Source organism: Rhincodon typus, chromosome 31 (assembly GCF_021869965.1).
Source record: "Rhincodon typus isolate 14 chromosome 31, sRhiTyp1.1, whole genome shotgun sequence".
NCBI classification, from domain to species: domain Eukaryota; kingdom Metazoa; phylum Chordata; class Chondrichthyes; order Orectolobiformes; family Rhincodontidae; genus Rhincodon; species Rhincodon typus.
The window spans coordinates 5,266,705-5,283,027 of NC_063362.1; the positions used below are offsets into that span (position 1 = coordinate 5,266,705).

The window sequence follows — 16,323 nt, forward strand, 5'->3', positions numbered from 1 at the left end:
GACGAGTGCAGATACCTTACGCAGCTGGAGGAGATTAGACTGTGGCCATGGACAGCTTTGGCAACAAGGATATTGATTTTTAAAAATCAATACATCACTTGACGAGGAGCCAATAAGTCAACAAGTCATTTTCTTGAACAGTATTTAGGAGTGGAACCTTGACACACATTTACAGCTCTGTATTCTAAAATTGATCTAATTTATTTTAATCCATAAAGACACTTTTCAAAACCTATAATTTTGACGAGGCTTCAGGACATCTGTTGTAGTTACTTCCTTGTATCTGAATGTATTTTTAATTAATGCTCGTGTTAAACACTGTATTCTGTCGAAGGTGCGATATAAATACTGTCCTCAGGTTAAGGTCTGGACAACTTGCATTTTTGGTGGATTACGACTGTAAACGAATGTCTAATGTTGTCTCATAACATACAAATCCTACATCAATTGAAAAACTGAAATACACGATTAAAGCAGCACAGCATTTAATCCATATGGGAAAAGTTTAACCACAGATGCAGAGGAGATGTTCAGCAGCTTTTCCTGATCAGATGCAGGACTTAATTGTAAAGAATTGGAAACTCAGGACCAATATATTTTAGGCAAACGTACAAAAGCATACAGAAGTCAAGGAACAAATCATTAGAAATAACATCAAACAGTACCCTCTGTCAAGCAGTAAAGCAGAATTCCAGATGTTGTACGGTCACTACAAATCAGTATTTTATCCTATAGACTAGATGAGAGAAGTAGAAGCAAGTGCCTGTGAGGACCCTTGCATTTCTACTCTGCGAGGAATAGGGGCAAGGTGTCGAATCCCAAGGTGTTCTTATTTAGGTAGGGAATGGAATAACAGGTCTCCCCAGCTGTTCCAGGTCCATAAAGAGTCACAATATTCAGGTTCTCTACAATCATGCAAGGTAATTAATTCATTAAAATTCTGCAATACTCAGCTCTAGCCATTAGAAGCCCTCAGTGAGCTAAGTAAATAAAGCAACTTCTACTTGCTAAAATTCAGTACTTGATGTAGCACATGCGACTCAAGATTAATCCTGCATCAGGCCTGGTTCTGACAAAATAAATCTGTACATCAACGTAAATACTGAATATTAAGACGTAAAACAATCTGCCTCGAATGCACACATTCATAACAGTAAAATACTCTGGATGCTGGAAACACAGAAGATAGGAGCAGGAGGAGGCCATTCAGCCCTTTGAGCCTGCTCCGCCATTTTTCACAATCACGGCTGATCGTCCAACTCAACAGCCTAATCCTGCTTTCACCCCATAACCCTTGATCCCAATCACCCCAGGAAATCTGAAACAAAACACAGAAAATGCTGGAGAAACTCAGTAGTGAGGCTGGCAGCATCTGTAGAGTGAGAAGCAGAGTTAACGTTTTGAGTCCAATATGACACCTCTTCAGAAAAGTTCAGAACAGAAGAGGAGGAGTCATAACAGACCTGAAATGTTAACTCTGTTTCTCTCTCCACAGATGGTGCCAGATCTGCTGAGTTTCTCCAGCATTTTCTGTGCTTGCTTCCACACTCTTGAACGATCTTTCACTTACCCTGATCAATCGGGTGCTGTGGAAGTTGGCTAAGCTGGCTGTTCACTACCCCTGCATAGGTTCGAAGAAATGCCTCTTCACTTGGAGTGAGCTGTTAAAATAAAGATCCTGTTTTATTTTATGTTGATGAGCAGTATTGTGATAGTAAGGTTCCATTTAAATATGATCTTCTTAAGAAGTAAGTTTAAGTTCTTTCAAAAGGCTCTGCATTGACATAAAAATGACAGAACTAGATGACAAAAATGACCTAGTAATCAAGAAGCAGCCAACAAACACCGTCAACCTAGTTTGCACCATCATCTTTAGTTAAAGGGGGAGCATGCCAAGTTGGAAAGAATTTTGACATAAACATTCGAGCCAAAATAGACAGAAAACACTGGAAAAAGCCATACTGTTTACCTAGGTCAACAGTCAGTATAACTTATTTGGGGTGAACACAGCCAAAGCTGCAGCAGGAAATGCAAAAAATCATCCTCAACTCTCTTTAAGGTGATGCTTCATGCTACTGTTCTATTTCTTGGATAGCAACGCCTCAGTACTTTACATAGCTGATTATCCTTCACTTTAAGTACCTCAATGAACCGAAACTATGATTAGGGCAACGAGGAATTGTTATTACTCAACAGGCAGCATTTTTCCAAGGACTGCTACACTGCCCTAGGCTGATAGCATCTCAATGTATGCCCCCTAAAATGTTTCACTATGGTGTCTGAAAACATGAGCAGTGTGTTTCTGGGCTGACTTTGCTCTTAAAAGAAGCTGAAAATTTACAAATCTTGTTTATTAATTTACCATGCTTGCGGATTAAATGAATTTTAATAATTTCACTTCAGTCGTTTAGAAAGATCCACTGTAGAGAACTGCCAAGTAAGCTCATTGAAATATTCAAGGCACAAAGGGACACAGATAAAACAAACATGAATGGAACCAAAACTGCTTGGCCCTTCTGATACACCCATGCAAGATCAGTGAGTCCAACATAAAGATCTGTAACATGACAGAAAACCAGATACCAGGCTCAGCCTACAGACAGTTCCCTGTCGAAGGCCACTAGAGACCAACAGGGCAGAAGGCAAGAGTGGAGATCTCATGCACCAGGGATTGCGTCAGTCCTGATCTTTCACTAACTTGGCATCACTAAATGCCTGCACACACAGCGAGGCAAGGTGTGACACCCTTCCAATTGCAGCAATTTGGTCTCACTGGTGAGGATCAGGCCTCGAGCAAAGAAATGGTCTGGATGTCACCCTTGCTTGTAGTAAAGTACCTCCTGCAGCATTGGGGAAGTGGACATCCTCAGAGAGATGGGCACCCAGGGCCACATATAAATTAGGTGCCCTTCTGCTAACGTGATCAATTCCAGCTGGGTCAATGGTGAAGGGCAATGGCAAGCAGAATTTCAGAATAACTGTTGACTGGGATTAAGACTATCATCATTAACATGGTCACTGATTCTGCTACAGAACAAAGACAGGCAGGGTGATTAAAAAAAAGTTCTGTCTTAATCAGTTTGCGCAGAAGTTAGCCAACATATCTATGGACTGCCGAGATTATGGATTGAATCAGCAAAGTTACAAGAGTTAAGCAGCTACAGGCAAACAATGTGATAAAAGGGAGAGAAATATGACATTACATAATATTTCCTAGACATTGCAGTTACGGAGATAGACTGCAATGGTCTTATTCAGTCAGAAATACACTACGAACCCATCCAAGAAAACAAATCAAAACTCAGAGTCCCGAGGAAAGATCAATGAACTCGGAATGTTAACTCTTTCTCTCCACAGACGCTGCCAGATCTGGTAAGTTTCTCCAGTAATTTCTGTTTTTATTTCAGATTTCCAGCACCCGTTTTGTTTCACCCAAAACTGTTAATAGGTTTTACTTTAGGTTGATTAATTAATTGGTCCTGTATGGCTTCAATTATTTAAGCTCTCTTTCCCTGGGAAGCATACCATTTTCTCCTCAGAATTGATACAAGCCTGCCAAGATTTGCTTAGTCAGGCTTGCTTTGGATAGCATGTTCCTAACCCTTGCAGCAAAGGGGTTAATTTTTTGAATAGTTTCACTGTGCTGTAGCAATAGCAGGAAAACCAACACAGGAAATATAACTTTAATCTGTAATACCCTGCAGGAAAACAGCACAATTCAGAATTCAGAAGAGACTTATGGCACAGGCTATGATAACTGTTGTATTACACTATACAACACTGCTGCTGCTGCAAAGCATGTGTGTTGTGGTGCATCCTAGCAGAGTTGTATTCAATTTCATTTTACAACAGCAAAAACGCAGCACTGCAACATGCTAAAAACAAAGTCCGAAGGGGCTAAGTAAATGAGTTGTTGAACACACATCTTCCAAGGTTGAAAATCTACATCGTGGTCTGAGCAGACCAATTGGAACTCTCTCTCACTGCTGACTCTGAGCATGGCGGGGGGATTGGGAAGGAAATCAACCAAGGTCACTGGATAGTAATGAGCTACACAGGGATGTTCGCACACACATAGACAGGATGCAATTGGGCTTTACTGTGATCCACCCTGGTTTGGCTCTTGTCTGAAGAACGGTCACCCCAGGAAGACAAAGTTGATTCAGTACTTGGGGAACAATGGCTCAGCAAGATACAACGGGTGCAGGAAGTGCCATTTCTTTGAAAATGATACACACGCCTGTTAATAATTTCAATTACACCAATCTTGCTGTGGTATGTCAGATTAAAAGATGCTGTACCAAATTAATTCTTTATGCTTTGGGTATCATATGAAGCTTTTGTTGAGAATGTTTCCTTCAAATCATGGTAACCCACCAATTGTGCTCTTCAAATTTGCTGCAATTAGGCAAGCTACAACGCTCCCTTGGACTCAGCCATTTCCTGACAGAGAACATCTGCCAACTCTAGGTTGAATGGTTGAATGAATGTACATGGCCTCCCACTTCCCCACCCACATCTTCAGTACTTTTGTAACTAATAAACTAACACCCAAACAAAACTGCCGTTGAGTTTTCTCCCACATTGATCACAGCAGTGGCCAGGAGTTTCAAAAGCTCTAGGGTAACTCTAGAGTGTTAGCACTCCTCTTGGACAGGCAGCTGGTCTCCATGTAGCGTATTCCTGAGAGACAACAAATCAGGACTCCGCTAAACAGGACTCAGAACTGATATCAAGCAGAACTCTCTGCCCTCCTGCAAATCGACCCTGCAAAGTTGGCGTAGGATGGGAGTTATCTGTCATCACCTCAGGAACAACTCAATAGTGATGTCATGTCAATAGCTGAAGCATTGCAATACGTTATTCTGGTGATCTTGTGTTTATGTTAAAATATCTACGGTCAGGCTTTGCAACCTTTTGTAACTAAATTGATCAGTTTGTGCACCATGTTCCTGTGAATACAACTCACCTTTTCTGACACTAAAAGGTCATAGGCCAGAATAAGGACACAATTCACAGTTTTTTGTTTAAAGCTAAAAAATATTGAAGCAACAGCTTCTAACTAATCCAGACTTATTTTTGACTTGATTCAATAGTTAAGTGGCTATTTTCAAAGACAGTTTGCATAGTTAGAAAACATCATTTGACAAGGTCTTCATTCTCCCTAATATGCTGGAAGCTCCCTTGCTCTCACCCCAATGTTCCTGGCGCATCAAAAAGACACTTTAAATACTTGAGAGCTCTTTCTAAGTTCAGAAACTTTGAACCGAAATGTTCCATATCTTTGGAATGCAAATAAATCTTTAGATTTATACAGAAATGGCAAATGAAATAAGACATTTCTTAAAATAGCAGGGCTGATCTACAGCTAATGAATACAAATAGGGGTGTTTTCATTCCTGAGTACATCTATGACTTTCTTTTATACAAATGATTTAATCCTGAGCCTCTGCTCACAGTTTAGCAGAGACTGTTGCAAAACTAAACAGATATCAGTGCCATCTTCAAGTGAAAATCATAAACAGCACCCTGAGTCAAATAACCCAGTCTAGGCTATTGCATGAAGAACATCCATTTCGATGAGCAACTGGAGGGTTTGAGTGAATCATATTCTAATTAGGAGTCAAAGCTTTAAAACAAAATGAGATAATGAAGAGAAAACGTTTAAAACAAAAGGAGGTATTAAGTTGACTTTAAAGAGGGGTTACCGTCTTAAAATTAACATGCAATTCTGCAAAGATTGACAGCCATCTGCTGTTTGCTGAGAGCTCAGATGATGCCCTTCCTCATTCTTTTGCACATTTTGCAACCTCTTTTTGTAACGCTGCATTATTAGGTAGGTACACATCTTTAGACAATGTTAGAGAAGCTCCTGGTCAGAAAAAAAAGTTGCCTTAACCAGGGCACAGACAAGAAATGCACATGAAGCTCCTTCGCAGATGCACTGCAAATTTAGAGCAACTACAAGTCAATTAGAAATGGTTCACAGTTATAAAATAGAAAGACAAGATATTTGGAAATCATGAATTTCAACTTTTATTTTGCTGGGCACATCTAATGAAAAGGTGGAGAGTTTAAAATGGGTTTCTGAAGGGTTATATCATTGCTGGCTGGCCCAGCATTTATTTCTCAATCCTAGGTGCCCTTGAGAAGGTGGTGATGAGCTGCCTTTTTTAACAACTGCAGTCCATGTGCTGTAGATAGACCCAGATTACCATTCAGGAGGGAGTTCCAGCATGTTGACCGGATGACACTGATGGAACAGCGATATATTTCCAAGTAAATACTGCGACTGCAAGATCAGGGCAGAGGTTGGGAATTCAGCCGTGAATAACCTGTCTCCTGATTCCCCAAAGCTTATCCTTCTTCTACAAGGAACAAAGTTGGGAGTGAGCTAGAATACTGTCCTGCCTGGATGGCTGCAGCGCCAACAACACTCAAGAGGCTTGACATTATCCTGGACAAAACAGCTGGCACTTGCGCACAATGGATGCACACAGCTTCTAGAAGTGCTGAAAGCCATCAAAAAACTCTTCTGACTCTGAGAAGAAATTATTTTGAACCCTAGTCAAGACCACCAGAAAATACAGTTAACTGGAGACTCACATGCACTGCACATTCAGAGCCACATGGACAGTCTGGTGAGTTTGCCTGTTGAATTCAAACTTCATTTCAGAAACAAGGGGTAAAGAATAACTAAAGGAGCAGCAGCTAGTACAATAAAATCCACATTTATTGACTTACCATTTAAGATCTGGTTTTTACTCAAGAATAATGTTTTGCTGTATGACTATATCAAATGCATTTCTCTCTGGAGTACCATAAACCCTGAAGGGCTTTAATACCAGACAAGTTGTTGCTTGAGTGACTCCTATTTCTCTCTATCTCAAAAAGCACACAAAGGAAAGATTAAAGTTAGTTTTATGGGATCTCATTTAAGCATACATTTTAGTAACGCTTCACAGAGCTGGCTGAAATTCCTAGCTCCGTGTTTTGATATTTTTAATTACGAATTAGATACTTAACAAATGTTAGTGTCGCCTGAATACAGCTAGCTGCTGGTAACAAAGACTGAATTTCCGACTTCCCCAACTGCCAGTTCTTAAGCGTTTATATCTAAAGATAGAATTAGTTACAGAACGTTTGAATAGTGATCTTCTGTGTTGTGTCATCCCTATGGTTTTATTAACAAATGTTTACTTAACACCCATACCTGTAAACATATTTCTAGAGCATAAATTGGTCCAAGCATGGACAAAAAAATCTGAACTCGAGGGAAGTAAGGGTGACTGCACTCAGCAACAAGATAGCATTTGACTTCATATGGAATCATGGAGCTTAGCAAAACTGGGATCAATGGGAATCCGTGGGGAATCTCTCTGCAGTCAAAGTACGATGGTCATGGCTGTTGCAGGTCAATCACCTTAACCACAGGCATCCCTGCAGGAGTTCCTCAGGGGAATGTCTTAGATTCAACCATCTTCAGCTGCTTCATCAATGACTTTCCTTCCATCAGAAGGTTAGATGTGAAGATGATTGTTAATAATTGCATAACGTTCAGCATCAATTATAATTCCTCAGAGACTAAAGCTTACATCTCCAGATACAGCAAAACCTGGACAACATTCAAGCTAAGGTTGACAAGTGGCAAGTAACTTCTGTGCTACACAACTGCCAGGCAATGACCATCTCCAACAGCAGGGAATTCAATCATCGGCTCTTGATATTCAGCAGCATTACCATTGCTGAACTATGATATTAACATCAGCTGGGGGGTGTGGGTGTGCGTGTGCGTGTGCGGGTGCGGGTTACAATTCCTGTGTTTGCAAGGGCAGGTCAGAGGTTGACTTCTGTGACAAATAACTCACCTCCTGATTCCTCAAGCCTGTCCACCATCTCCAAGGCACCAAGTCAGGAGTGTGATGGAGTAATCTCCTCTTCATTGGAGGAGATCATCTCCAATAACACTCAAGAGCTTGACACCATCCAGGACAAAACAGCTCATTTGATTGACATTCCAGCTTTCAACATTTATTCCCCCCGTCATTGACAGCAGCATATATTCATCTACAATTTGCTTCGCAATAGCTCACCAAAAGTCCTTAGACAGTACTTTCTAAACCCAAAATCTCTGCCACCTAGAAGGACAAAAGCAGCAGATACGTGGGAACATCACCATCTGCAGGTTCCCATCTAAGCTACATACTACCCTGAGTTGGAAATATACAGCAACCCTTCAGTGTCACTGCATCAAAATTCTGGAATTCTCTAACTATGTTGTGGGTGTAACTACAGCTATGGACTTCAGCGATTCAAGGTGGCAAATGACCACCACCTTCTAAAGGCAATAAATATTGACCTTACCAGCGATGCCTACATCCTATGAATGAAGAAAAAAATTAAGACCACACAAAGTGTAAAGTCAGACCCTGGTCTCCTCCAACTGAACAGATTTATGGAGAAGAGAACATTATTTGTACAGAGCTGTGGATGAAAGAGAGGTGAATGCAGGTCGGTGCTAAATTATTAGACTACTCATCATCCCTAATCCAATACTTGATAAACTGAAATTGCCTCCAATTAAATACTGGAAAGACTGAAGTCATTGTTTCAAGTCCCTGCTCCAAACTCCATTCTCTAACTACAGATTCAGCCCTCTCCCTGGTGACACTCAGATTAAACCAGCCTGATCACAACCATGGTGACACGCTCGATCTCAAGTTGAGCTTCCAACTCGTATATGCGCTATCAACTATTTCCAGGTCTGTAACTTCATCTGACTTCACCCACCTCAGTTCATCCACTTCTGAATCCTTTATTCATGCTTTCCTTACTTCCAAGCTCAACTACTCTAACCTGCTGCTGGCTGACTGATCATATTCTACCCTCCGTAAACTACAAGTCAATCAAAACTCTGCTACCTAAGACGTTACAGGCACCAAAGTCCAGTTACTTAATTTTAAAATTTTCATTTACAAATCATGGCCATGCCATCTCATCCAGCCCCTCCCCACCTCAAGATTTCTTCAGTTTGCTAACTTTGGTCCCACATGCATCCTTAATTTTATCTGCCATACCATGCCATATCATGCCTTCAGATGCCAAGGCCCCAATCTCCAAAATGCTTCCCTACATCTCTTCATCTTTCTAGCTTGTAATTCTTCCTCAAGACATTGCTCAAAATCAGCCTAATATCTATGAAGTGGCTCAGTGTTATGCTTGTTATAATGCTGCTGTGAACCGCCTTGGGATGGTTCATTTCATTAAAGCTACTGTATAAATACAAGTTGTCAATAGCTCTGCCAAACAGCCAGCACAGGTATGAATGGTTGAATAGCCTCCGTCCACAGTATGCCATCCTATAATTCTATTAACAAAGTTTTATTAAATATTAAAGACTGGATTCACAGATGGGGTTCATCACTCACATTTGATCCCATCTTCCTCAACATCAGCAGCACTCGCACTTTCTGCTGGATGTACATCTCCTCAGGACTCTTCTCGTGGGCACCTTCACGGTTCATCTGCTCAGCTCCAGTCACACTGTTATCACTTAATGAGAAGAAAAACATGTTCTTTAAGTACCATATTTTCAAGCCTTTTCTTCCTTCAGGATGTCATAGAGTCATAGAGATGCACAGCATGAAAACAGATACTTCTGTCCAACTCGTCCATGCCAGCCAGATACCCAAAATTAATCTAGTCCCATCTGGCCCATATCCCTCTCAACCCTTCCTATTTATATACCTATCCAGATGCCTTTTAAAATGTTATAATTGTACCAGCCTCCAATACTTTCTCTAGCTCATTCCAAATATGCACCACCCTCTACATGAAAATGTTGCCCCTTAGGTACCTTTAAAATCTTTCCCCTGTCACTTTAATCTTATGCCCTCTAGTTTTGGACTCTCCTACCCTGGGCAAAAGACCTTGACTATTCACCCTATCCATGCCCCTCTTGATTTTATAAACTTCTTTAAGGTCACCCCTCAGCCTCTGACACTCCAGAGAAAATAGCCCCAGCCTATTCAGCCTCTCCGTGTAGCTAAAATACTCTCCAACCCTGGCCACATCTTTGTAAATCTTTTCTGATCCCTTTCAAGTTTCACAACATCTTTCCTATAGCAGGGAGACCAGAACTGAACATAGTATTCCAAAGTGGCCTAACCAATATGCTGCTCAGCTGCAACGTGACACCCCAACTCCTATACTCCATGCACTGACCGATAAAGGCAAGTGTACCAAACACTTTCTTCACTATCCTGTCTAGCTGCAACTCCACTTCCAAGGAACTATATATTTTCTTGAACCAAAAATCAACGCAATGTAAATAATTTAAAAACTGTTTCACTGTAGAAAACATGAAAAAGACCCCTTTGAATAGGAAATGAAAGTACTTTGATACCAAAGCACTAAATCTCTTGCAGATATAAAGCCCGAGGGTCAATCCCCAAATTTGCAAGTGTTTGCCTTGGCTCAGTGGAAAGTGCACTCCACTGAGTCAAAATGGGCCAGAGACTGGAATATAGGCTGACACTCCAGTGCAGCGTGAGGTAATGTTGCATTAATCAGAACAACACTGTTTCAGAAGAGACAATGAACTGAAGCCCAGTCTGCCCCTCAGGCATGTATCGAGAACCCACAGCACTATTCCAGCGAAGAGCAGTATTTACTTCCCAACAAAATACTTTCCAGTATTTATCATGAATGAATAATATTCCTGAATCAAATTACCTGGTCATCACCACATTGTTGTTTGTGGTGTCACAAACCAGATGGGAAGGAGACACTGGAAATCAAACCCCATGAGTCGTCATAATCTTAAACAATACCGCCTTTAATCCAAACACGCACACACTTGCTCACAAACGGGTCAAACAAGACTGACAGTTTGGCAGAAATACTGAGATCGGAAAATATAGGCAAAAAGGAAATAAAGTATGTGGATCATGAGTCCAAACCACAAAGGGAAATAAGGTAACAGTGTGGAGCTGGAAGAACACAGCAAGCCAGGCAGCACCAGAGGAGTAGGAAAGTTGGCATTTCGGGTCGGGACCCTTCTTCAGCCCTGCTGTGTTCCTCCAGATACACGCAGTGTTATCTGTGACTCTAGCATCGGCAGTTCTTACCGCCTGAGGGAAATAAGGTGACTTCCTCAGTTGTTATTGATTTTTCTAGGGTATAATATCATTGCTGTCAACCGTGCCAATCCTCAATTCAGTAGATAATCAGTCGGACCTAGGTTTTGTTTGAGCTAGAAGAGTTTTTTCATTTCAGATTCTTTTAGTACTGGTTTTCTTCCATTCAGAGGGGGAAAATGAGATGTGGCTTGCCAGTAGGCTTTTGAGGTCTGAGTGCTACTGCTCACTTCTCAGCTCTGTGACAAATGACTACTTAAAACCAATCCAAAACCTACTGATGGGCAATTCCACCTTCCAACCCAAAAGCATTTAATGTCAGCTAATCTCATAAAAGTATCAAATCCACCTTTTCAAAAGTTGTGTGCTCATATGGCCAATGGGTGAACACCACACAGTTCCATTTCTGCTTCGAGTTATAAAAAAACTGGTTCATTCTCTGCAAAACAGTTCAAACTTCCATTTCTCAATTTAGATTTCAAATAAAATATATGTGGTCCATAGAGTTGGATCTTGCACAAACTGACTTGTATTTCCTTATTTTAACAGCGATTACACTTCAAAAATTCTTCACGTTTAGGACTTTTGGACATCAGTAATAAACACTATATAAATGAAAGCCAGTCTTTCTTTTTTAAAGCAAAGGGAAACAGAAATTGCTGGAGACCTCAACAGGTCTAGCATTATCTTCTATCCATTGCCTCTGTCTATACTTCTCGCTGCCTCAGGAAAGCAGCCAACATAATCAAAGACACCTCCCATCCCAGTTATACTCTCTTCCACCCTCCTCCATCAGGCAGAACATACAAAAGTTTGAAAACATGCACCAGCAGATTTAAGAATAGCTTCTTCCCTGCTGTTATCAGACCTATGAACAGACCTCTCATATACTGGAGTTGATCTTTCTCTGCGCCTTCTCTGTAGCTTTAACACGATATTTTGCACTCTGTTCTATTACCCTGATGTACTTATGCAAAGGTGTGATTTGTCTGGTTAGAAGCGGTACAATACTTTTCACGGTATCTCAGTACATGTGACAATAATCAAACCAAATGGTATGGGAACATGGTGATGTATTGAAATGGCAGGCAACTCAAGCTCAGGGTTATACTTATGGACAGAATGTTTCTTTTTTAATCTCTGAATTAAACAGATGGGATGTTCAGGAAAAGTAAATAACCACAAAGAGGGCAATACATCATGTTGAATTAGCTAAGAATATTAGAATTACATCCGTAACTGTGGAGCAGTCAATGGAAGCATACTGAAACTGAAGTCCACAGGCAAATTGGACTAGTTTAGTTTGGGAAGCCTGGTCAGTATGGACTAGTTGGACTGTATGACTAAATCAATAGAGTATAAAATGAGAGGAGCTTTACAAAGTTTGATTTGGACAACATCTTGAATACTGCAGTAGATTGGCTACTGGGACATGTGGGAGATATTTAACCCCTGGAATGATTCAAAGTAGAACTGAGAGGTCTGGTGTTCATGTCCATTGTTAATTAAACCAGTGACACTGGTTATGAAGAAAGTCTGGATAAACTCAGGCTCATATACCAACCCAAGCTTATCCACCCTTTCCAATACATTATTCAATTGTTTCCAAAATGAATCCAAGTTTTTTGCCACCGCTATTTCACCCAAGACTCCATGCCAATTGTTAAGTACTTTTTGCATAAAGCACTTCCTAACAGAGTCCTAAATCTATATTCGACCAGTATGAATCTGCACATTTCTACTGTCAGTCTGTACCAACAGCTCTGGTTTTAAAATGAGAAGCATAAATTAGTGCACATTACAGGCAGTTTTCCATTGCAGACAAATTCACGTGAGGAGTTGAGATCTAGTGGGCAAAATCATCCACCTGATCAAACACTGTACTGCAGAACAACAGTGGGCAACAGTTTCATTCCTGTTTGACTGGAACAGCAATCAGACAATAATTAGCCTGTGCATCCATGGGGAGGGAAAAAAAATTAGTCAGCATTCCTACTCCAAATCACTATGCAGTGACCTCTGCTGGAAATCAGCATCTGCCTACATAGGCAAAATACACTGTGGTGAAATTTTGATATCGTTGATCCCAAACGGTAACCATTAATAAAATCATAGAATCATAGAATCCCTACAGTGTGGAAACAGGCCCTTCGGCCCAACAAGTCCACACTGACTCTCAGAGCATCCCACCCTGACCCATCCCCCTATAACCCACCTAATCTACACATCCCGCAACACTATGGGCAATTTTTCATGGCCAATCCACCTAGCCTGCACATCTTTGGACTGTGGAAGGAAACCAGAGCACCTGGAGGAAACCCACGCAGACACGGGGAGAATGCGCAAACTCCACACAGACAATCACCCAAGGGTGGAACTGAACCTGGGTCCCTGGCACTGTGAGCCAGCAGTGCTAACCACTGAGCCACCGTGCTTATGGTTAAGGTAACAAAGGGACATTGGCTTACACAGAATCTGAGCAAAAGTTACTGTGCAAGGTTTTCTTTTGGGGCAAGCAGGGAAGACATTGAAAATTGTAAAAAATAATTTAGAATAAACGAACAGTTACACTTTGAACATTCATGTTATTGCTACAACTTGGGCTTCAAATTCTAACCCATTGTTCAAGATTGCATCAGGTGTCGCAGGTGAAATGACATGGGATACCACAATCTAAACCCCATTGTTTTAGAGATTTTTACGAGGTTGTATACAGTAAAAAAAGGACATGCAAGGAGATGTTTCTGCCTTTGGCAGAGGTGGAATTCTGGTTGCAAGTTGCCTGCCAAGTTACAAACCTCTGCAAACTCATTTGTCAGAACTGACGTGTTCAAGTGTCATACATCATGCAGAAATCCTCAGCTTCAAGACTGACCATCTTAAACCAACAGCAGGCAGGTTTGAATAACTCACCCTATCAGCTCTACTGCTAACAGACCGCTGACACTCAGTGGATATTGGCAAGGTATAAAATTACCGCCTGGGGCAAGAGGCTTCATTATTTTTATAACTTGTGACAAAAATTTTCAGCTGGACAATGGGTCTCCTTGAGAACATTTAAAAAAATGTGTAATGGCCATAAATCAAAAGATTTATAAAGATGTTGTGAGGTTTGGAGGGTTTGAGCTGCCAGGAGAGGGTGAATAGGCTGGGGCTATTTTCCCTGGAGCATCGGAGGCTGAGGGGTGACCTTATAGAGGTTTATAAAATCAAGAGGGGCGTGGATAAGGTAAATTGACAAGTCTTTTCTCGGGGTGGGGGAATCCAAAACTAGAGGGCAGAGGTTTAAGGTGAGAGGAAATATTTAAAAGGGACCTAAGGGGCAGCTTTTTCACAGAGTGTGGAGTATAAATGGAATGAGCTGTCAGAGGGATTGGTGGAGGCTGGTACAATTACAACATTTAAAAGGCATCTGGATGGATATATGAATAGGAAGGGTTTAGATGGATATGGGCCAAATGCTGGCAAATGGGACTAGATTTATTTAGGATATCTGGTTGGCATGGACGAGTTGGACCAAAGGGTCTGTTTCTGTGCTGTACATCCCTGACTCTATAGTAAAAACTCAGGCAATTTACATGTACCAGAATTTCAGAATATAAAGTGGCAAGTGCATAAGTTGATTCTACACTTCATTAAAAAAAATGGACTAAATGTATAAAAGCTTTCCTCTCAATTAAGGGAACATTAAGGCATTCCAATTTCAAATGCAATTCACACACTTTGTCCTAGTAAATATTTACCACTCAAACAACATGAATAAAAGGAGATTAACTGGTCATTATCACACATTTGTTCATAACTGTTTGCTGTATGCAAATTGGCTGCCACAGTTCTAACTTTACGACAATGACTACATTTCAAAATGTACTTCATTGGCTGTAAGGCGCTTTAAAATGGCCACAATTACTGACATGACTTGGGTGAGTAAAGTGAACATACTGTAGCCAAATTATGGATGGCACAAAAATAGGTGAGAAGACAAGTGCTGAGGATTACACAAAGGCTGCAGAGGGATATACACAGGTTAAGCAAGTGGGCAAAAACTTGGCAGACATAATATAATGAGAGGAAAATGTGAGGTTATACCCTTTGGCATAAAGAACAGAGGAGCTGAATGTTTAATTGGACTTAAAAAAACTGCAGAAAGCAATGGAACAGAAGCATTTGGGAGTCCTTGTCCACGAATCAGAAAACACCAGCATCCAGTGGGAAGAGGGGGTCTAGGCCCGAAACGTCAGCCTTTCTGCTCCTGTGATGCTGCTTGGCCTGCTGTGTTCATCCAGCTCTGCACCTTGTTGTCTCGGATTCTCCAGCATCTGCAGTTCCTACTATCTCTGAGGCAAATGGAATATCAGCCTTTACTTCAAAGGGAATAGAAAAATACAAAATTAGGGTTGTTTTGCTAAAACCATACAAGGCGCGAGTCAGACCACAACTGAAATAACGTGAACAGTGTGGGTCCCTTATCTAAGGAAAGATATACTGGCATTACAGGCAGCACAGAGAAGGTTTACTAGACTGATACCAAGTACGGAGGGACTGTTACGTGAGGAGAGGTTGAGTAGGTTAGGTCTATTCGTTAGAATGTAGAAGTATAACATAACCTTAATGAAATATACAAGATGTTAGGTGACTTCACATGGTAATGTGAAAAAGTTGCTTCCCCTTGTGGAAGAGTCTAGGACCAGAGGGATCTTAGAGTAAAGGGTCACACATTAAAGGAAGAGATGAGGAGGAATTTCTTCTCTGAGGGTATTGAATCTGCAGAGTTCTTCACCACAGAGGGTTGTCAATACTGGGTTAAGTATATTCAAAGACAGTTTTTTTTTAAATTCAGTAAGGGAATCGAAGGTTATTAGGGAAAAGACAGGAAAGTGGAGTTGATCAGATCACACTGGATCTCACTGAATGGCAGAGCAGACTTAATGGCCTTCTTCTGCTCCTATGTCAAAACAACCAGAAACTGGGTATGGTGCTATATAAACGTGATCATTTTATTCAATAAAACAAAGAACTGCAGGTGCTGGAGATATGAAGCAAACAAGAACAAAAATTGCTTCAGAAACTGGCAGCCTCTGTGGAAAGAAAACTGAGTTAGCATTTTTCTAGACAACAAGGTGCAGGGCTGGATGAACACAGCAGGCCAAGCAGCATCATAGGAGCAGAGAGGCTGACGTTTCGG

At 41.0% G+C, this 16,323-nt stretch overlaps 1 protein-coding gene across 1 annotated transcript in view; it reads right to left on the reverse strand.

Annotated features, from left to right (window-relative positions):
• Window positions 1-16,323, reverse strand: part of ctnnbip1 (catenin, beta interacting protein 1) — a 103,745-nt gene that overhangs the window by 49,215 nt on the left and 38,207 nt on the right. The window contains exons 2-3 of the mRNA XM_048615143.1: window positions 9,429-9,552; window positions 1,571-1,661 (exon numbers count right to left, since the gene is read on the reverse strand). Of these exons, the coding sequence (XP_048471100.1) occupies window positions 1,571-1,661; window positions 9,429-9,552 (215 nt within the window). The remainder of the gene's footprint in view (window positions 1-1,570; window positions 1,662-9,428; window positions 9,553-16,323) is intronic.